The sequence below is a fragment of the Aulonocara sp. 'chitande type north' Nkhata Bay genome, linkage group LG17 (assembly GCF_057382095.1).
Source record: "Aulonocara sp. 'chitande type north' Nkhata Bay isolate Kocher_YH1m ecotype deep benthic linkage group LG17, A_spYH_male_GT1.1, whole genome shotgun sequence".
Lineage (NCBI taxonomy): Eukaryota > Metazoa > Chordata > Actinopteri > Cichliformes > Cichlidae > Aulonocara > Aulonocara sp. 'chitande type north' Nkhata Bay.
Window position 1 is genome coordinate 34,335,708 of NC_141360.1, and position 21,221 is coordinate 34,356,928.

At 39.2% G+C, this 21,221-nt stretch overlaps 1 protein-coding gene across 12 annotated transcripts in view; it reads right to left on the bottom strand.

Moving 5' to 3' along the window:
- Positions 1-1,506: 1,506 nt before the first annotated feature.
- nrcama (neuronal cell adhesion molecule a) overlaps positions 1,507-21,221 on the bottom strand; it is a 64,898-nt gene continuing 45,183 nt past the window's right edge. For 3 of the 12 annotated variants that reach the window (XM_086268111.1, XM_086268112.1, XM_086268109.1), the window contains 25 exons: positions 20,926-20,982; positions 20,047-20,158; positions 19,731-19,915; positions 19,344-19,475; positions 19,067-19,210; positions 18,832-18,943; positions 18,573-18,739; positions 18,317-18,464; positions 18,112-18,236; positions 16,062-16,091; positions 14,446-14,547; positions 14,099-14,296; positions 13,942-14,012; positions 13,620-13,845; positions 13,209-13,324; positions 11,870-12,077; positions 11,385-11,507; positions 11,084-11,260; positions 10,861-10,893; positions 10,270-10,335; positions 8,926-9,048; positions 8,630-8,785; positions 6,957-7,088; positions 6,787-6,865; positions 1,508-5,433 (listed from right to left, as the gene is read on the bottom strand). In XM_086268111.1, the coding sequence (XP_086124237.1) occupies positions 5,199-5,433; positions 6,787-6,865; positions 6,957-7,088; positions 8,630-8,785; positions 8,926-9,048; positions 10,270-10,335; positions 10,861-10,893; positions 11,084-11,260; positions 11,385-11,507; positions 11,870-12,077; positions 13,209-13,324; positions 13,620-13,845; positions 13,942-14,012; positions 14,099-14,296; positions 14,446-14,547; positions 16,062-16,091; positions 18,112-18,236; positions 18,317-18,464; positions 18,573-18,739; positions 18,832-18,943; positions 19,067-19,210; positions 19,344-19,475; positions 19,731-19,915; positions 20,047-20,158; positions 20,926-20,982 (3,257 nt within the window). In that variant the 3' untranslated portion in view covers positions 1,508-5,198. Of the gene's footprint in view, positions 5,434-6,786; positions 6,866-6,956; positions 7,089-8,629; positions 8,786-8,925; positions 9,049-10,269; positions 10,336-10,860; positions 10,894-11,083; positions 11,261-11,384; positions 11,508-11,869; positions 12,078-13,208; positions 13,325-13,619; positions 13,846-13,941; positions 14,013-14,098; positions 14,297-14,445; positions 14,548-16,061; positions 16,092-18,111; positions 18,237-18,316; positions 18,465-18,572; positions 18,740-18,831; positions 18,944-19,066; positions 19,211-19,343; positions 19,476-19,730; positions 19,916-20,046; positions 20,159-20,925; positions 20,983-21,221 lie in introns of all 12 variants that reach the window. The other 9 variants (XM_086268114.1, XM_086268113.1, XM_086268116.1 and 6 more) reach the window with 8 other exon arrangements.

Sequence of the window (21,221 nt, forward strand, 5' to 3'; positions counted from 1 at the left end):
TGAAAATGTTGAAATGTACTCACTCACTTTTTATTATTATTTGTAAATATGTGTACAAATGGTTGGTTTTTTGTACTGTTTTTATCAATAAATCTCAGCAACAAAGGACATACACCCATGTTAGATTAGATTAGATTAGATAGAACTTTATTAATCCCTCGGGTGGGTTCCTCTGGGAAATTCAATTTCCAAAAAAGCACAGCACCGACAGAATATTATATATATATATATATATATATATGTATATATATATATATATATATATATGTATATATATATATATATATATATATATACATATATATATATATATATATATATATATATATATATATATATATATATATATATATATATATATAATACACACACACACACACACACACACACACACATATATATATATATAAATACAGAGACAATATAAATAAAATATACGAAGGGGATAAATAGAATAAATAGGAATAAAAATAAAAATACAAGTGAATTGCACATTTCAAGTATTGAGTCTATTGCACCGTTGACTATTTACAAAAGTATTGCACAAAAGGTATTGCACAGTGAGGTGAAGAGGCACTACAGCTTAGTTGTTCCCCCCTCCTTTGTCCTCCTGTTTCCCCTCCCTCTCCCCTCCAGGGAGGAGTTAAACAGTCTGATGGCGTGTGGGACAAAGGAGTTTTTAAGTCTGTTAGTTCTTGTCTTTGGGAGAAGCAACCTGTCACTGAACAGACTCTTCTGGTTGTTAATGGCCGTGTGCAGAGGATGTCTGGCATTGTCCATAATGTCCATCAGTTTCTTTAATGTCCTTTTCTCTGCCACTGTCACCAGAGTGTCCAGCTTCATGCCGACCACAGAGCTAGCCCTCCTGATCAGTTTCTCCAGCCTGGATGAGTCCTTCTTTGCTGTGCTGCTCTCCCAATGTGTGTTGATTTCTCCCTAAGATGGCAAACTGAAACACTCCAAGTTTCCTTGTGGCTCAGGAAACTAACCACTCCAAGTTGGTGACTTTTGGAGATTTATTTCCCTGGATGATTGAGAATGCATTAAGACGAACACAAAAGGAAGTTCACAGCTTTTAGCAGCTCCCCCACCCCCTCATTCACACCCCCCCACTCCCCTCCAGAATTCTCAGGTAACAACCTAATTTACATATGAATGACTAGCCAATTTAGCTTCCACTTGGCTGAAGCTAAAGCCTAGCTAAACACCTACCAGCCATTTGGCTGGAAGGCGAGTTTTAAAGGTAGAAAAGCCAAATGGCTGCTCTCGGGGGACTCTAAGTGTTGATCCACAGTGTGATTAAAGAATAGCTAACACATTAGCCTAAAAATAAATATGTTGTCTAGTCCACTGCATGCACTTACAGTGTTTAACAAATTTATCAGACCACCTGTCTTAAAAGCAAGAAAACACAAATATTTTTGATTACAAGTACAAGTGAATAACTGTAGTTTGGCATCATAATCAAACAATAATATAGTGTTTTACTTTTTTTTTTTTAAATAAATAAAAGAGCACATTTGAAAAGCCATGGGTGATGACAATAATTATATTTTAGCATTAAAAATATAATTCAGATTAAAGCGCATGCACATACTGGTGAATCAAAAATTATTCTGGTGATTAATAATACTGTCAATTTAGGCTGTGGGATAAACCTTACACTGGATGAAGGTCTAATAAAATTGTTAATGTGTGTTGTCATCATTTGTATACATTTTTTCAAATTTGGATTTCCAGTCTTTTTTGCCTTAATACTGTGTATGCCTATATACTGGGTTTTGAATTTTGTAGTCATCTTCTCTGATAGCTGCCATATTTACACGGATTTCCTTTTCAATGGAAACCAGTGTTACAGAGGAATTTGAATAAAGCACACACACACCACACATGCGGTGCCCCAGATGTATGTTAATCTTGTGAGGATTAACTTTCAGTTGTTAATCTCTGCTGGTCATTAGCTGGAGAAAAGACAAATCATGCACTAGGTGGCGCCACACACACGCACATACACACTTTATGTTTTACCCCTTGTACAAAGTCAAAGAAAAACATACGAGTTGTGGAATCCTGAAACCAACATTTATTTCATTTTTTTAAACTTCATTTAAAATACAAAATATTTTGCAATATTATATCGTAGAGTAAACCATTTTGACAGCCTTTCATGCTTCCCGTGTAGCGTTAACATTAACCAGAATGTCATATCATATACTGTGTAGCCTACTGTATGTTAACCAGTAACTAGAACATCATTTCTGGTGTATTCACATTCCAATTTGCCAGTTCGGTTATAAATCCATGCTGACCATATTTCCATATGCTCCCAATTAATATTAATTGTGGGGGTTTTTGTCTTCTTTTTGGATGCACACGCTTTAAAAGGATATCATTTTTAACTGATGTCTAGTTTAGGACAATAGTTCTTGTGCAAGCTACATCCACCCACACGGTGTTGTCCCAAAATAGATGCATGTGTTTATTTTAAATGATATAGCCTATTTAACTGTGTGCCTTTTTTTTTTTAAATTTATTTGTAAAAAATACAGAAAATGTGCATGAACTGTCTAAAACAGAAACAATACAGGTGTCACAAGAGCTCAGTCACAAGTTAAATAATCTCCTTTGATACCTGATCGGCTAAACATTTGCAAAGTCACCTGACGGGTTAAAATATAAAATAACTTCACACCAAATGAAAAAGAATGATAACTGTAAATAGTCCCATCTCACACTGAACTGACTGAGGTCTAGCTCTCACCTTCGACCTCAACGTGCTCAATTCAAAGTATTATTTACAAAAATGCAACAGAAATATCTACACGTGGAAAGCTGACACGTTGCAACCTAAAAACTTGATGCAAGTTATGATAAACCCAACACATGGAAATGTTCTCTGAAAAAGAAAAGGAAAGGAAAGAAAGTTTTGCATGTCCTGTTGAGAGTGGGAGCAGACTGCTTGACGCACATTGGAATTATAGACTGGTACCAATGGAAACAGAAAGCAACGGCATACATTGGGCACGCTGCAACGCGGTAGCATGCATGTGGTGCACACGCTCACTCTCGTGCACCCGGACATTCACACTTAAGCTTCATTCATTTTACAGTAATATAAAACTCACTGCGCTCAGACTGAGACGACATACAGCATAAGGGTTGAATGCATAAACCGAAGTCACCAGTGTGTTTTACCATTTGGAGTGAAACAAGCAATATTTTCACATGAACAGATACACCTGTTTTCACATTCAGTATCATTTTTATGACCGCGTCGTTTCTAAGCGCTACCAGCAAATGTAAGTCTATTCCAGATGTTGAGTCTGGTTCCCACTGGCGGTTACCTGGTGAGAAGGTTGGCAGTTGTTTAGTGCTCCCAACAGGTTGGGAGAAGTTTGAAATGTACACATGACACATTTTTCCCATTTTATTATCGAGTGTTCATAGCTGGATGGTATGATTATATGATGCGTATACACTGTGAGCTGATGGTAGCTGGATAATATGATTGTCAACAAGGGCATAGCAATCTATAGGTGGAAGCGATCCCTCACAACAAACGCCACTGTGTAACATCAAAATTGTTCAAATCAAGTCACGTTTATAGCACTGTGTAGGAACCCTGGACTCCAAAATGAAAGAGGCTATTTTTTTTAAATAACTAGCCCACATACAATATTTAGTGGCATTACAGCTGATAAAATGGTCTTAGTTTTAATGTTCCCCTATGAACAACTTTATTATCAGCGAAATCCTGAAGCGCATTTTTTTGCGGTGTTGAACACTCGCGTAGCTTTTAAAGCTGTTATTAAGGTAAGGTCGGGTGGTATTCTGAATGCATCGCAGCTGTAGACTTCTTGAACTGCTCTGAGCTCTGGTCTGTCTCATGTATGTAACTATGAATCAGGTTGCCGTTCACTACAAAGGCACTAGAAACCGTGCTGAGAGCTTCTCAATCATTAACATCCAAACATCCAGACACCGCTGCACCATCTCTCAGTGAACCTTTCTCTAAATGCGACATATTTGCAGCACAGTACGCACAGCACATATGCAAGAAGGAATGCTATTGGAAGCAGTGCTGGGGTAGCGGTTAGCTCTGTCCACGTAAAACAGAGGCCTGCGCAGGGGCCACAACTCGAGGTGGAAGCACCTGGCAATGACACTGGATCAATCACCACTTAAGAGATCAGTGAGAAGAAGCGCAGGCTTGGGAAAAACACAAAAGACTGCAAAAAAGAAAAGAATGGGAGGCCGACTGCAGTTAAGTGTGGGAGGTCTGGCTAGCTGGCTGGTGTGATAAGTGGCTGAAAGCTGAGCTTATCTAATGTCTAGCCAGGTTTTTAATGACCGCAAATAGACATACCTGTCCTTAAAATATAGCTTTCTTCTTCTTCTACCACATATGTACAAAAAAGGTCAAAAACCTATGCTAGCTTCTACTTGGAGTCACACATTTCACAGCAGTCTCTGCAAAGACACTGCTGTCTTTTTTTCCCTCTATATATCATACGTGATTTGACACTTTCTGACTGATAAAAAAAAGGAAACAATAAAAGACATACCCAGCTGCTTGTAGGCGTGCATGGTATACAGTTTCAACACGCAGCTTACCTCTGCAACAACTGACACGAGTGTGGTAAAACGCTTATTAGGATCACAATTTACTCCATGCACATGTTTATGAATGGGATTGGATGCATTTTTTTTTGCCTGCCTTCTGGTTATGTACTGTAGCTTGATAAAATATATCTTTTTTGATATTTCATATCTTGTATATTTTGCAAAGGATATCAAATGGCACTAACACACTTAAAAGATTCGTGCTCAGTCTGAGTGGTAAAAACCCCTTCGGGTACATTCCTTTTGCTTTTCTGTATTGTTTGCTCTCTCCTTTCCTCATTTCACACCTTCTTTCAATGGTTATGGGTGATGTGGAGCCGGTCTTTGCCATGTTGAGTGCGTCTTGATGAGTGGAGGTCACAGTGTGACCGGGGCTGGCAGGTGTGGGGATGAGGTCGTGTCAGCAGTCTTGGTGACAGTTAGCCATGGCCACCGGAGTGAGAACCACCAAGGGGTTAAGGTAGGTGTCCACAACAACTGTCACCTTAGCAGCTGTCACCACAGAGATGGTCACATTTGCCAGGGTGACAAGGGAGTGGCTGAAGCAAGCGTTGCAGCCAGGCTGTGGCCCTTTGTTAGACAAATGAATTCATGGCGTTGACAGGCGACGGGGCCTCTGAGCTCTCGTTGCCTTCATGCGTGTCTTTTTCTTTCTTGCCGCTGTACTGGCCGATGAAGGAGCCGTCCTCGTTGAACTGCCCGTCCCCACCTTCACCATAATCCACCAGACTGTCGTCGCTCTCGTCACGCCGCACCGTCCCATTGGACGGCGTCCGGCTACCCTTCAGCGGCTTGTGGTCCTCAGTGTCACTGTAAGGAGTAGGAAGATGGCTGAGAAAGAACTCGTGCAGCTTGCAGAACGTCTTCTGCACTTCTCATAACCTTTTAGAAAGAAAACAGGCTCTTCAAGCACATAAGCAGTCTGGCTTTTCCACTGCACAAGCATAGCTTACCACAGTGACAATATCACTGCAACTTTATGCCATCTTTGGTACACATTTTGATGAAGCTCACTTCAAGTGTGCAAATACATCCACAAGTGATTACTTTTTTAAACTAAAAACTTAAAATGAGCAAAATCATGGGGTAAGTGATACATTACACGTTGTGGTACTGTTATTGTACAGTGGAGCAGCTCAGTTAAATATCATTTAGGGTGTTAGTGCTGTGGTGGTTCAAGTCCGGGTGCAGCGCTGCAAGAGGAGTTTGCAAATACGTGCCGTTCAAGTCCTTTGCAATGTACCTGCATCCGAATGCAATTTCTGAAACGCTTTCAGTCAATATGCTTTCGCTTTACATGCAGGAATCCAAAATGCAAACAGCATCATTTAAACCATTTTGTCACGCTCCACCTGTATTAACACATTGAGTTTTATTCAATACTATGGCAGCTACAGTGAGGATCATACAAGTACTTTAGCACTTAATGGAGATATTAAAGACATTATCATTATTAAAACAATAAAATGAAGGGAGCTAGAAGCAGTTAAAGCAGTAATATTAAATGGTAAATCTGGAGTGTTAATGCTGGTACTATAATGAGCATCATGACACAGTAGTCTCTGCCTTCATTTTCTCTTTAATCAGAAACTCAAGGAGGTTTTATAGGTTGCTTGAATTGCATGCTGCTTTTATCGCATCTTGTCTTACCTCTCCATCGACCTAAACCCCTCCCCCCGAAAAACAAAACAGAAAGATAAAAGTGGAAGGACACATGAAAAGCAATTCATGAGCCACGGTGAGTGTCTATTTTTGTGAGCTTTTTTTGGAAACAGACAGCGCTTTCAGCTCTCCTAGTCGAAGCATGCAAGATCTCATTTGTTTTAAGAGCAGTTAGTATACAATTTAAGAGGTCAGAGATGAAACAACTTGTTAAAATGTACATATTGTATAATATGAAAAAGCTTCTTTTATATTAGATGGGCAATGTGCAGGTGAGTTGGTAAATGTAAGAGTCAAAGCAGAGTAGTTTGGATATCGCCTTGCCTCTGTGGAGTGTTTGGTAATCGAGTCTGGAGTGGGGAGTGTTTCTGCAGCCTGGTAAAATGTTCTACATATACAAACAGCCCAGTCAGGACACAATGGACCAACACAAAGAGAACGCTCATACACTGCTCTGGTCCTATTTTAACCATGCTTCTCTGACTGAAGAACGTCTCTCACCTGTACTCTCCAAATGTCCCATCATCCTCCTTCATGGGTTGGATCTCTGGGTCTTGGTGAGCGTCTTCTTTTTCTTTCACTGTCAGTTTCAACAGCAATTAATTTAAATTTCTGCGCATTCCCGACTACAGGCTTGGACTCATAATGCACACAGATAATGTGTGGTTTACCTGGATATTTGCCACCCTTGTTTCTCTTGATGAAACACACTATTAGAAGCACCAAGATGAGGAGAGCGATGGCACACATCAGTCCAATAAACCAGCCCTGGGTAGCGATGTCTACCTGCCGGCTGGCTACAGCTGGAGAAAGAAAGAAAGAGGAAAGAAAGAAAGAAAAACGGGTGGGGAGAAGTTCACAGAAATAAGATAAACATTAAGTGTCAGCTCAAAATGTACTTCTAGGCTCCTATAACAGTGAAACTGTCCTCTTCATGCTGAGCAACACTGAGATTAACAGAAGCTGTAAACACAGGATGGAACTGTGAAATGGGTTAATATGACGATTTATATGGAGGACCAAAACAGCCAAAATTTAAAAAAAAGAATTGGGGAATAAATAAATGACTTTAAATAAATTATTATGACGCTTATGGTGATGTTCAATAAGGAAGATCTGTAATCACTACTGCTGTCAGTGCTCAAACTGCTAGCCTATTCTTTATATCACTTCCACTTTCCTACGGTGTCAAATTGACAACGCTGACATCATTACTCTAGTCCAATCATTTTCTTTCCCCACCCCACAGAACAGAGCCAATTGGCCTCTATTTTGCATACTTAAAATCTCAGCACTTTTCTTTCAATCTGCTTTCGTGCAATCCGTCTCATCCAAGCCTTCATCTTCATCTTCATCACCACCAGCATTTACACTACGGTGGGTCTTGTCCTAATTCTTATCACCGCTGAGATTCTGTCCTGCTATGACAGGTTATCAGAGTCTAATCACCAAGTAGCTTAATTGAATTCTGTATCTCAGTAAATCACATTCAGTTCTTCCAAATGATCTCTCCTTATCAAAATTGTCTTTAATGCATGAAAAAGAATGCAAAACAAAAATGCACACAATATTAATGCATTGATACATGCTCTTGCAACAATATTGTTTGGTCTGTGATGTTTTTTTCTGTTGCTGGGTGGTTGTCAGACAGCGTGACCATATAATCCACAAGCAGAGACCTTGTGGATCACAGTAAGATGTGTTTACTTCTGTATGTATTTACTTTTCTATAAATTTTCTGCTTCTGTCTACTTTCAATTGTATTAATTTCATATATACTTACCTTTCCATTTTCCTATTTATTTAGCCAGACTAAATTATTTCTGTTTTTCGATTACATTGTTGTTTTAGTATTGAAACTAGGTTGCTGTCGTTGTGTGCAAAGTGTGCACCGTAGAAGTCTAATTTTTTATGTTTCCAGATTACTGGAAAAATGAGGTGTTCAGTTAAACTGGATAAGTCGAAGAAGCTAAAAGTGCCTGAAAAAGGGCAAAGAAATATGGGTGTGGGGGGTATTATTTTGTTTTACAGAGTCACGTGTTTCTGTCTTTGTTAATTTTTTATTTCAGCAGTTCTGATCCTCAATGCATGTAGGCACTAACACAACAAAATTAAAAGAGTAATAATGGTAATAATGGGTAATAATGGGCATTGCGGTGGCAACTTTAAATGACATGCATTAGACCAGAGGCTACTGATGGCAACTTCTGACATGCTTGTACGCTAACTAACTACCGTACATTCATGTCAGAGTGTAACAAACTAAATCTGATGATGAAGGGAAAAAAAAGATGAAGCAGGCACTGAAAACAAAAACCATCTATGTCGAGGCATGCTGCCTCACCTGGCACCGTAACCAACATTTCGTCTGTGCTGTGGACTGTCGGGTCGGCTGCATCTTTAGCTATCACTTTCACCCTATAGGAAGTTCCCGGCTTTAAACCTTTTATTGTATGTGAGTGTGAACCGTTTGCAAACTCCTTTTTCCACTCCTCTTTACCTGGAATCGAGGCAGTGGAAAGGAATTAGATTCAGGAATCTGATACTGGGATAAATGCTAATTTTGAAAAATCAGATCTAGTCAGTTGTAAGCAAGTCAAGACATGCACTGATGCTTTGAAATACAAGAGAAAGCCTTACTGTTCTCAACAATATACTCCACATATACATTCTTATGGTGTCCAAAGTATTCCCAACTGATCACTGCACTGTCCTCTGATACAGAAGTGTTAACTGTGCCAAAAGCACGACCCACAGGAGGCGCTGGGCACCGAAGAGAGAGAGAAAATGTGTTTTTTGCTAATATAAAACATAAAAAGTACACATTTTTTGAAGACACCTACATTTTCAACTTACTAAATTACATTAATCTAGAATAAATCCAGTAAAACAAGTAAAATTATATCAATGTTTACATCTATGAACATCTCCAGAACAATTTGCCAGCGTGTATTAAACAGCTGGTGTCTTTGGTAGTTTTTTCCACCACATGTGGTAAAGTGGACCACAGGCAAGCTTTTAAAAAGGCCATTGTTGTTATGTTTTGGCTCAATATATAAAGTGAACATTTATCTTTGGAAACTTAAAGTTAAGTCTACAAAGTACTGTAGCTTTAACGTTACAAAATAAAATCAAGAAAAGAATTACAAAATAAGTAACAACGCTGTGCAATTCTAAGCTCCTGTTACATTATTAAAAACAGGTCAGGTTAGCTGCTACAAAAATGTCCATCTCAATAAAACACCAATCAGGTGGTTAATATTACTAGCAATATTTTCTGAGCTTTTTTTTTAATTACTTTTTTGTGACCTTGTGGCAGTTTTGCCTCTGTACACCACCACAGTGGATATTAAACCAATCATTCAAGATATGATTAAAGTTCAGAATTTCAATATTGTATTAACTGTTTAGGAATTACAGCTGTTTTCTGAGACGCAATTGACTCATAAGCAGTTTCATTGCCATGTGAGACCTGTTTTGCTCATTATTCTATGAGAAATTTAGCTAATGAAAAATCTGGACTTAGGTGCCAAAGTGCTGAACTTGCATTTGATATCTCTTCACTGGAGGTCTCAGTATGCGGACTGTCGATGCAAATAAAGGAGGCCATCAGTAGTCTGAAAAGCCAGTAAAACATTTCACTGAAGCTGAAGACTTTCTCAGAGGCAAGAAATCGATGACTAAGTCAGTCTGTATAAAAATTGCAGTTATTCCTAAACAGTAATTACAATACTTTTGTTAAACCCCATAAATTAAAACTGCATTTCAATAACATCTTGATTGTTTGATTTAAAATCCACTGTAGTGGTGCACAGAGGCAAAATGACAAAAATTGTATCAGTGATAAGCTAGTTCATTACCATCACGAAATCACATTTGAGTAAAGTCGCTAAGCTAAAATTACTAAGATGGATCATTTCTGCAGGACTGAGTTCATGGGGAGATAGTGGGGGAGGGAGTAAGGGACACAGGGAGTGCTTGTACCATTGTGAAACGGGGAATGCAGAGACTGAGTGATGGGGGAAGTTGGGTGAGGGGGCTCTGTGGGGCCTGAAAGAACACGGAAAAGAGTGAGACAAAATACATAAGCATCACAACAAAGAGCATACAGTACTGACACGGAGAGTTAAAACGTGGCAACGCTTCTTAATACTGAAAGCTAAAATGAAGCACCTGATCCAGCTCTGTATCTACACAAAGAAAAATGAGCAACTCTGCAGCAAATAAATTTCTACTTTGTTTATAAAAACAGTCAGTTTATAGCATAAATGTTAGCGCTGGAATTCAAACCATCATGCAAAAGGAATCTGCTCATTTAAAGAAGAGACATACTAAAAGATGAAAGAAAATATCATTTTACAACATAGAAATCCTATATTTCACACCGTGTGACTGTGTAAAAACGACCTATTCTTACAGAACAGGACACAAGCATGGTTTCTCACAATTGTTGGATTACCTTAACATGCAGGGAAAAGTGCAATAAACATGACATCTATGCTAGGGCTGTTTTCGTTTCTAATATCTATTAATGTAATTAGCATGCAGATACTTCCAGTGGCAAACTTGGGTTACCTTTGCCTGCCTCTACAGTGGGCCGAGTACGAGCTTCAAGGAAGAGAGAAAGAGAAAGAGACAGAACCTCCTCAGGGTTGTCATTTTTACAGAATTCCTGACATCTGTCACTGCACTGTGGCTATGGTTAGGCTGCTTTAAAACGTTTTCTTCCTATTGAGCTTTTATTTGGTTCACCTTAAGTTAAATGCTTAAACTTCAAGTTCTTGGACACAGGACTCACTTGTATGCATGACTGTGAAAGCCTCCTCTGTGATGATGGGGCCAGAGCCCGTGTTTGTCTTTGCGCTTAAGTAAAACTTGTAGAGCATGCTGGAGTTCAGGTTACTCAGAGTAATGGTGGTCTCGTTGGCTAGAAAGGTCATGACCTGGACTGGTCCCAGTTCGCTGGTATTGTTGACTGCAGACACGGCAAGAAACAGCCAACAATTGGAAAATGCAAAGATGAAAGTTGAAAGGAAAAAGCAAAAATGCTGCATAATACTGTGGCGATACTTAAAGTTGAAGGGGACTGCAAATCCTACCTGGTTGGTATTTCAGAATGTATCCAATGAGACGTCCATTGTTGTTAATTGGTGGGCCCCATTCCAGAGTGAGAGAGTCCAAACCAGGGTTGATTACACTGAGAAAAGAAGGAGGCCCTGGGACTGAAAACAAAACCAGAATTAACTCTGAGTCTGTTGGCTACATGAGCATTTGTAGGATACAAATATTTTATATTTGAAGGTCATATAATAGTGGCTAAGGAGTACATGAACCTGTATGACTGTTAAGGCTTTAATTGGATGTTGGTTCTGTGTGCCCTTGTATTTGGTAGGCTGTCTTACTAGTACAAACAGTGCTACTAGCAGCAGGTAAAATATATATTTTGTATTAATATGTACATTTAAGATATTGTAGTATAGCAACATTCAAAGTGTGGTGATCCATTTAAAATTTGGAGGAACTTGGCATCCTATTACAGTACAAGTTTTTTTTTATTCTTCTTTGGACCGAAAGACATACACACCTCCCTCAGGTGTCTCAAATGTCTTGCTTTGGCTAGAAGGCCCTTCTCCTTTGTTATTAAGGACTCTGATAGAGAGACTATAGACACTGTAAGGCTGGAGGCCTGGCAATCGTCCCTCACTTCGGTTTCCACTGAAAGTCAAAACTTGCATTTCCTGATCAGTCTCCTCTTCTGTCTCATGCAAACCATGCTTTCGCCTGTAGTATACCTGGAGAAAAACACACCAAGAGTTAAATGAATCATTGTGATGTTGTAACCAGGTTCCCCAACACAAAACAGGAGAATTAAAGTGATGCTCAGTAAAAAAAAAAAAAACAGAGAAAAGCTTTTTGGCTCTCCTTCAAAGCTCAAAGTAACTTTTTTCTTTCTTTTTCCTTACTTCCTATACTACACTCATTCAGACATACACTCACCAGTCACTTTGTTAGATACACCTTTTCAACTGCTTGTTAATGCAAATATCTAAGCAGCCAATCACATGCCAGCACCTTCGTAGGGTTAGCCATGTAGACATGGTCAAGATGACCTGCTGAAGTTCAAACCTAGCATCAGAATGGATGTTGGTGCCAGATGCTGCTAATCTGCTGGGATCAACTACTTCTTAGAATATACAAAAAATGATTTAAAAAAAAAATCATATAGCAATAAAAGGAAAACAAGAAAATATCCAGTAAGCGGCAGTTCTCGGGGAAAAATGCCTGTTGATTCTAGAGGTCAAAGAAGAATAGCCAGACTGTTTTGGTTTTGCTTTGGTGGGAGAGCAACAAGAACTTAAAAATAACCACTTGTTACAACCAAGGTTTGCAGAAGACCATTTCTGAAAGCACAGCAGCAGAAGACCACAATTGGTGCCAGTCCTCTCAGCTAAAACAGAACCCTGAAGCTACAATTCACATGGTCTGACTAAAGTTGAACAACAGAAGATCGGAAAAATGTTGCCTGCCCTGATGAATCTTGTTTTCTGCTGAAACATTGAAATGTTGAGGTCAAAATTTGGTGTGAACAACATGAAAGCATGACTCCATCTTGGCTTGTATAAAAGGTTCAGGCTGTTAGAGGTGGTGTAGTGTTGTAGGGAAAATGTTCTTGGCATACTTTGAGCTGGTTGTGCAGCTGAAAAATGGGCAGCAGACGAATGTTTCCAGCACCTTGTTGAATCTATGCCACAAAAAAATTAAGGTACTTCTCAAGGGAAACTGGGACCCAACTACTCAAGAAGGACTATTTTCATAGTATCTATAGAGTTGGTTGTATTTATAAGTGACATTAATGTCATAAGATTGGGACATCTACTTTGACATCTCTGTGATGGAGGGGGAAATGTGGCATAAGACAATACCTTGTATCCCTGTAGTTTTCCTCTGACAGAGGGCGGTGATATGGGCTCCCAGTGTACTTCTGCCAGTGTGCTGTTATGAACCATGACCTGCACACTCTCTGGAGCAGACAAAGGCACTGCAAAACAGAGAATATGAAATATTAAGTTGAACCAGTTTGAAAACACTGTGGTGATGGATCGTGGTCTTGTAATAGTAAACACAGTAAGGTTTTATAGTATGTCACATAACTAGACTTATTTATGACTTGACCAATACTATAAAACAAAATGACAAGGGTTACAGCGCCTGTTATTGAAACCTTAAACAACAGATGCTCATTCTCAAACTTCCCAGTCTGCTTTATCTTTTTCTATCTTCCATAGTTCTGATCTAATACCGAAAAGAAACGTATTTCCACAGAATGCACTTACAGTCTTCTCCAGAGTATCCAAACGCCACTTCAGGTTCAGGCCCAACACCATAATCGTTGAAAGCTTGAACTTTGATTTCATAGGGCACATATGTTGGAGTTCCAGACACAACCCACTGGGATACATTGGCCACATTCTGTGCTGACCACTCCTTCTCAACATCCTTCTGTCTCCACTGCACTTTATATTCCAGACCGGGCCCATTGGACTGGAGTCCTGTGAGTGGCTACACAGAGAGTAATGTTAATTAGTACTTGCATATTTCATCTATACAATACATTTAGGCTCAAATCAATCTGAAATATAATTAAAACCATCTCACTGTCCAGGAGATGACCAAGTTGCCTGGCTCGGTTCCTACTCCCTGAACACCTGATGGGTTTTCATCAGGAGCTGAGAAAACCAAAGAATCCTGGTTCGGTCTGAACTTATTTTTGTGTTAAGATGATTAACATATTTCTATTTTCAGTGACTTTTACCTGCAGGGTTGGTCCTATATTGACGTGAGGACTGGCTCGGCTCACTATAGCCGATACGATTTTTAGCCAGCGCTCTGAAGGAGTAGTAAACGTATGGAGAGAGGTGCAGCTGTGCTGTGGTGCTAGTACCAGGAACCTCTGTCAGGTTTGTCCAAACTCCTGGCTGGTGGAGAAGATCCTCATACTGGATCAGAAATTCTGGAGAAGATAAAAGATTCAGATGTCACGAATGTTTTTAACAGCAGAAACTTTGTTTTCATTTGTACAGGTCATAATTACTGTAGGTTAAATCATGTCTGCCGATAGTACAATCTGAGCAAACTGCTCCAGCACTGAGAATTTCATACTCTCTATAGGACTGTTGTTTTCATCTCCTGGGGTCCAGGTGAGCTGGACACTCCTCTCTGTTTGGTCTGTCAGCTCCAGGTCAGTCGGAGGGTCAGGTTTCTCTGTGAATGCAATAAGAAATTTAGTACCTTGCTTCTGTTTCCATATAAAATTTGGCACCAATACAACACCTTTCCACAATTAAAAACACAACAGCAGTAAATGAAATGTACAGCAGGTATTTTGATGGGTAGCTAGTGAGGTTAACACCAACATTTGTTAGCCGGATTACATCATTAACTGTGTTTTTCTTATTTAAAAAACATGAATGTCAGTCAACAGTTTGTATGCACTCACACAGTCCTGAGGAGAGGTCCAAATATTGAAAACGTGGGTGCAAATGTACCCATCATTAACAGTGACGAAAAACTTTTAAAACGCTCACATGCATTCTATGCAAGTATGGTGGGATTTAAAGTTTATGGCAAGTTTTAAGACAAAATTGACCAGAAATAATCAGACTGCAGGGTCAAAAGGTTAATGTGTCAATCACAGTCAAATAGCCGAACGCTGCACATTATTGGCAAAAGTTAGGACTGTTATATCCAATTTTTTGTGACAGTTTTTGCAACTTTATCATTTTTTATGACAGGCACTTTTAAAATAATGCATTTTTATATAATTGAGTAAAACATGTCAAAATGTGTCTCATTTATGCAAATATGTATGTTGCATATAAGCTCTGTGATGTATGTATGTACAAACTGAAAAAACATTAAACATATATTTAAAAACTAACTACTAGACCAAATGAAACTGTGTAATATCATAAAAAAAAGAGGGCATTTCCATTCATATATTAAATAAAAAACAGCTTTTAATTAATGATCTTGACCAAAACCTGTGTGATCTTCATCACCAGGACTAGCTTTATATCATCAACACCAGCTCATCAAAAGTTACTAGCAAAAGCCTGCCCTATGGGTGGTTCTGTACACGGGCAACATACGCTGAATAAAATAAATAAATAAATAAAAATAATCAAGAACTGGGATTTTTAATAAATCTTTAAAAAACAAAAAAACAAACCAAATAGATGTTAAGCAGCGCTGTATGTGTGACAAAAGTTTTTGCAAAGTTTTGTTCAGACTGGCCCACCCGTTAAGCTATGATTGTTACAGTTTAATTACTTAATTAACTTGAAAATAGTATTATTTTGTAGAATTTTGTACAGTTTTAGCAGTTGACTGTGACCAACCTGACAACACTGATGATGATACTACTGCTAGTTAGCGAACAGCACCAGATTTGTTCAGGTGTTGCAGGTAAAACCTCACATTACATACGATGTGTCATCAGAATTTAGTGTTCGTGTGTGTTAAAATGATGTCTTCCATATTGTTAAACGCACTACACTTTGCAAAAGTACATAAAATGCAGTAGCTAGCATGACAGCAGCAGGTGAAACACTGCAAAGGCAACTTTAATTACTTGTGTGTTTGATTTGAGACAGCAGACTGCCAAAATTCAAGTAGTATAAAAGTAATGTACACCATGAAAGGAAGTAGCCAAAGGACACACACAATGAGTTAAGCTAATGGAAGCTACAAATTGCGACAATGTGGACATTGTTTACCGTAGACAATTGCAGGAGTAGGAGTCGCCTCTGACAGCGAAAAGCAGGAGCAAAGTGCAAGAAGAGGGTTAGAAGTTAGGGACAGACATTTAAGAAACAGCAGAAAGATCTCAATGGTAATGTTATTTTAGGAATGTAACTAAAGCTTGAGGAGTAAAAACTAATGTTTCAGTGCAGTTATTCTGCAAAACAGAATAACTGCTACGATGCCTTCCAGTCAGGTTTTAGACAGAACCACAGCACTGAAACCGCTCTGACAAAAGTGTTTAATGACATATGTCTTAACACAGACAGTGGAAAAATGTCAGTCTTAGTTTTACTGGATCTCAGTGCAGCATTTGATACAGTTGACCACAACATATTACTCAAACGACTGGAGAACTGGGCAGGTCTTTCAGGAACTGTACTAAACTGGTTCAAAACATACTTAGAAAACAGGAAATACTTTGTATCAATAGGTAACTTCACATCTGAGCAGACTAGTATCACATGTGGAGTTCCCCAAGGTTCCATCTTGGGACCCCCTCTGTTTAACATTTACATGCTCCCACTGGCACAGATTATAAAGAACAACAAAATAAACTATCATAGCTATGCAGATGACACACAAATATATATCACAATGTCACCAGGAGACCGAGGCCCTGTACAGGCTCTTGGTAAATGCATTGAGGAAATTAATGACTGGTTGTGCCACAATTTTCTCCAACTAAACAAAAACAAAACTGAAGTAATAGTCTTTGGCGCCAAAGAAAAACGATTACAGGTCACCAGAGAACTTCAATCTATACATCTAAAAACCACAAACCAGGCGAGAAATCTGGGTGTAGTGATGGATGCAGACCTAAACTTAGAGAAACACATTAAGACAATAACAAAATCAGCTTACTATCACCTCAAAAATATTTCTAGGATAAAAGATCTGATGTCTCAACAGGACCTGGAAAAACTAGTCCATGCATTCATTTTTAGTAGGCTTGATTACTGTAACAGCATCTTTACAGGTCTACCTAAAAAATCAGTCAGACAACTACAGCTCATTCAGAACTCTGCTGCTCGAGTCCTCACTAAGACCAAAAAAGTGGACCACATCAGTCCAGCTCTGAGGTCCTTACACTGGCTGCCTGTCCGTCAGAGGATAGACTTTAAAGTTCTGATGCTGGTCTATAAAGCTCTGAATGGTTTAGGACCAAAATACATCAGTGACCTCCTGACCCAGTATGAACCTTCCAGATCCCTCAGGTCATCTGGATCCGGTCTTTTATCAGTTCCCAGAGTCAGAACCAGACACGGAGAAGCTGCATTCAGCTTTTATGCTCCTTATATCTGGAACAAACTCCCAGAAAGCCTCAGATCAGCTGAAACACTCAGTTTATTTAAATCCAGGTTGAAGACTCACCTGTTCTCAGCTGCATTTAAATAAAGCACCAAATCCACACTTTTAAGCTTAAATTTCAAAACTTACATTAACTACTGATTTTATCTACTGTTCTGATTTTATCTGTTTTGATTTTACATACTGTTTTGTTTGTTTGTTTGTTTGTTTGTTTGTTTGTTTGTTTGTTTGTTTGTTTGTTTGTTTGTTTGTTTGTTAAGTGGGTTAGAGCTCTGGGTAGCTCCCCAGCTGGGTTTAGACTGGGTCTAGAGAGTATTTTAAATTCAGGGAATTTAAAATAGAAAGTAGCTCGTCCACAGAAGGACTGGTAGCTCCCCTTACGATAAGGGTTCAGATCGCGCGAACAGGTGTGAAATGTGTGTGTTTAGTTAGTTTGTTTGTTTGCTTGTTTTAATCAATTTTAAATCATACTTTTTATTTGTTTTTGTTTCTAATGTCTCTGTAAAGCACTTTGAATCACCTTGTTGTTGAATTGTGCTATACAAATAAATTTGCCTTACCTTGCGTTGCAATTAAGGAACCAAAAGGGGTTATAATTGGGGGGGGGGGGGGGGGGGGGGAAATCAAACAATAGAAGCAGGAAAGCAAAAAAGCCTCTGGATCTGTGTTAGAGCTAAATGATAACTACGTTAATAAATTAAGGTGAGAACGTACCGACAACAGTCAGCATGGCACTGGCTGAGTCCTGATCGAGGGTGGTGTTCATGATGCAAGTATAAGTCCCCTTATCATCATCAGTCACGTCTCTGATGGTCAGACTATCAGTGTCCACCTCGAACCTGAAAGTATTAACGAGAAATAACATCAGGTATTTCTACAGAGTCAACAGAATAAGTGCAGTCTCAATGGTTGGGCGTACCTCTCATCATCAGGCAACTCTCCTCTGTCTTTGAGCCAGGTCATGGTGGGGATTAGGGAAGGGTCATGCTTGACTTTACACTCAAAGACAGCGCTCATTCCTCTCTGCACCACCTTGTACTCTGGCTGCTTCAGGATACGAGTGGGCTCTGCAAAATGGATAACCATTATGTCACCGCTGATAACCTAATACCCACTGACAAAGAAGAATTGAACCACCAATGTCACTGTCTGAGTTCTGATTAGACTATACTGACCTTTAACCTCCAAAAAGACATGGTTCTCCTTGATCCCAAGGTTGTTTGTGGCAATGCAGGTGTACTTTCCGCTATTTAGCGGCTGGGCTACATTTATTTCCAGAGTACCATTCTCATGGATTACATATGGGTCAGTATTCTTAATGCTGATCTGACTGTCTTTGAACCTGCATAGAAATGGCAACCAAGGCAGCTCAAGTACAGTACAGTGCATCTTAGCTTTGAAATCTAATAATATTTCAAATGAGCTGACAGTTACCATGTGATGGTTGGAATAGGCGAGCCAAAGGAAGCACAGTGTAGTAATGCAGGGCTGTTGGTGATGACCTGGTACACTTGGTTAGGTGGAGTGAGGACCCTTGGTGGTTCAGCTTTAAAGGAAAAAAAGAGAAGATGCTTGGTAAAACTCATTAATATGGCCATTTTCCAAATCGTTTCTAACTAAAGATTTGTATGGGGCAGTTCTAATATGAAATAAATATGTTTTAACTCACCAAGAACACTGACAAAAGCATTCGCCAGGAGGTAGCCGAATTCATTGGAAGCATTACACTGGTAGACAGAGCTGGACCCTGACTGCACGTTGCTGAGAATCACAGTGTCGTCTTCCACCTTGCGGCTGGGGTCCTCAGGAGTGTCTAGCACAGGGCAAGATGATCTCTACATCATCATCTTTAATTGAAAATGAGCTGGAACTGAGAATTCAGTCCCCAGCTAATCAAGTTTACTATTTTGTCTGCTTTAAATTAGAAGTGATCTAATTTTTCTTACTCTCTATGGGAATTCCATTGACAAACCAGTCTATCCTTGGTTTGGGTTCTCCATTGACTCGACAAGTCAACACGCCAGTTTCATTAGGGGCGAGGATCAGGTTCCTTGGAATGCTGACCCAGAAAGGAGCCGCTGGGGATAATGAACAAGACTGAAAATGCTCAGTGAAATTCTTGACAAGCTATCACTATAAATCTTTCTTTAGCTTTCAACGTAATATAGGAGAGAAGACACTGGTTGTTTCTATAAATGGAAGATTCAAATGTGTATTTATCTGCTTGCATTAGAATGCATTTATGAATAAAAATTGGGGTTCAGAATAAAATATGGTAATACTGTAAAACAAATTTAAGGGCATCAGTAACATGACTGAGCTGATCTGCCTACCTTTGACAGTGACCTTGATGGTATGGTGTACAGTGCCCAAGTTATTTGTGGCTACGCAGCGGAAGTTGCCAGCATCATTTTCATTCACATCAGAAATCTTCAGTGTTTTCTTGAAGTTCTGGTAGGACACTCTGTTGCTTGGTAGCTCTCCTCCTTCTTTCTGCCACGAGATATCTGGAGTCGGCCTATCACAGAAGAAAAGAGATTACAGCAAACAACTCTTCCAGTCAGTTAGTTTTTCTTCTCTTTCAGACACTGCGGCACTAATTTGAGTAAACATAAACCCTTAGAGTAGTTACTGCATATGCCAACTTACAAGCCCTCAGCGATGCATTCTAGCTCCAGAGTCTGCCCTCTCAGAACCATCTTGGTGCTGGTGGTGCCGAGAGGCAGCATAAAACCAGGACGACGCTCGCCCTCTGGGCTGCCTGAACAGGTCAGAGCACAAGACCATATCAGCAACAGACCAAAACATTATACTTTAACACTGCTCTTCTTATAAAACAGAGCAGAAACCTCAGGGATGATTTACATTTTCAAAGGGCAAAGGAAGAGGAAAATGTAGTGTTGATGAAAAACTAATTGTGGATAGGAGAGATGGTTCAGTAGAATGTAAAAGAAAGTCTTTATTTACAGCATAAAGACAATACCAGAGCAAAGGGGATGTCTTTGAAAGACCTGAGCATTTGTTTAAGTAAACAACCCATGCATATAAATGCACAGCTGGACTGACTCCAGCCTTGGTCAAGAGAACAGTGCCAGCATGTTTTGATACAGGGTTCAAATACCAAAGGACCAGAATTTGCAGGAAAGGTCAGAAAATGGCAAATTATCCATATCAAGTTTCACAAGGTGGAGATGAACAATGTTACATAAAAAATAATGTTAACATAATAATGTTCTTTCATTTGTGACTATAGATAATTACTTAAAGGCCACAAACTGTCAGTAACAATTAATTGATAGAGTTGCATTTTACCTCGTATCACACTTTGTATCTTGTTTGTACTGATTAACGTTTAATTTGAATGAAGTAGGAGAAACCTGAGGAAGGGCAAGTGTTACTTACAGAGGAGGGGATTGAGGCCAAGTTAAAGGTGAGTGAGTGTGTAAGTCAAATATGGTTATGCAGGGCAGTAAAAACAGGGCCGGGTTCACACTGAAGGGGGCTGAATGGGTATAAACCAGCACTCACCACTATAGAAATCAGTGATATTGTATAAAGCAGCCAGAGTCTCATTCATTGTTTCCACTGTAATATAACAGAGAATCATAAGCATGCAAAACTAGGAAATGCAATGCATTTCCTAGTTTACATTGTAAAGCAAAGTATGTGTGTCACCCAAAGCCATAATTGAAAAAAACAACAACAACAACAAATAAATAAAATAAAATAAAAATAATTACACAATTATTATTAGTGAGACTGAGATAAGGACATTATAAAATCAAAGCCCTTACAGAGCTCAGGGGAGACAAACTTAAACTAAC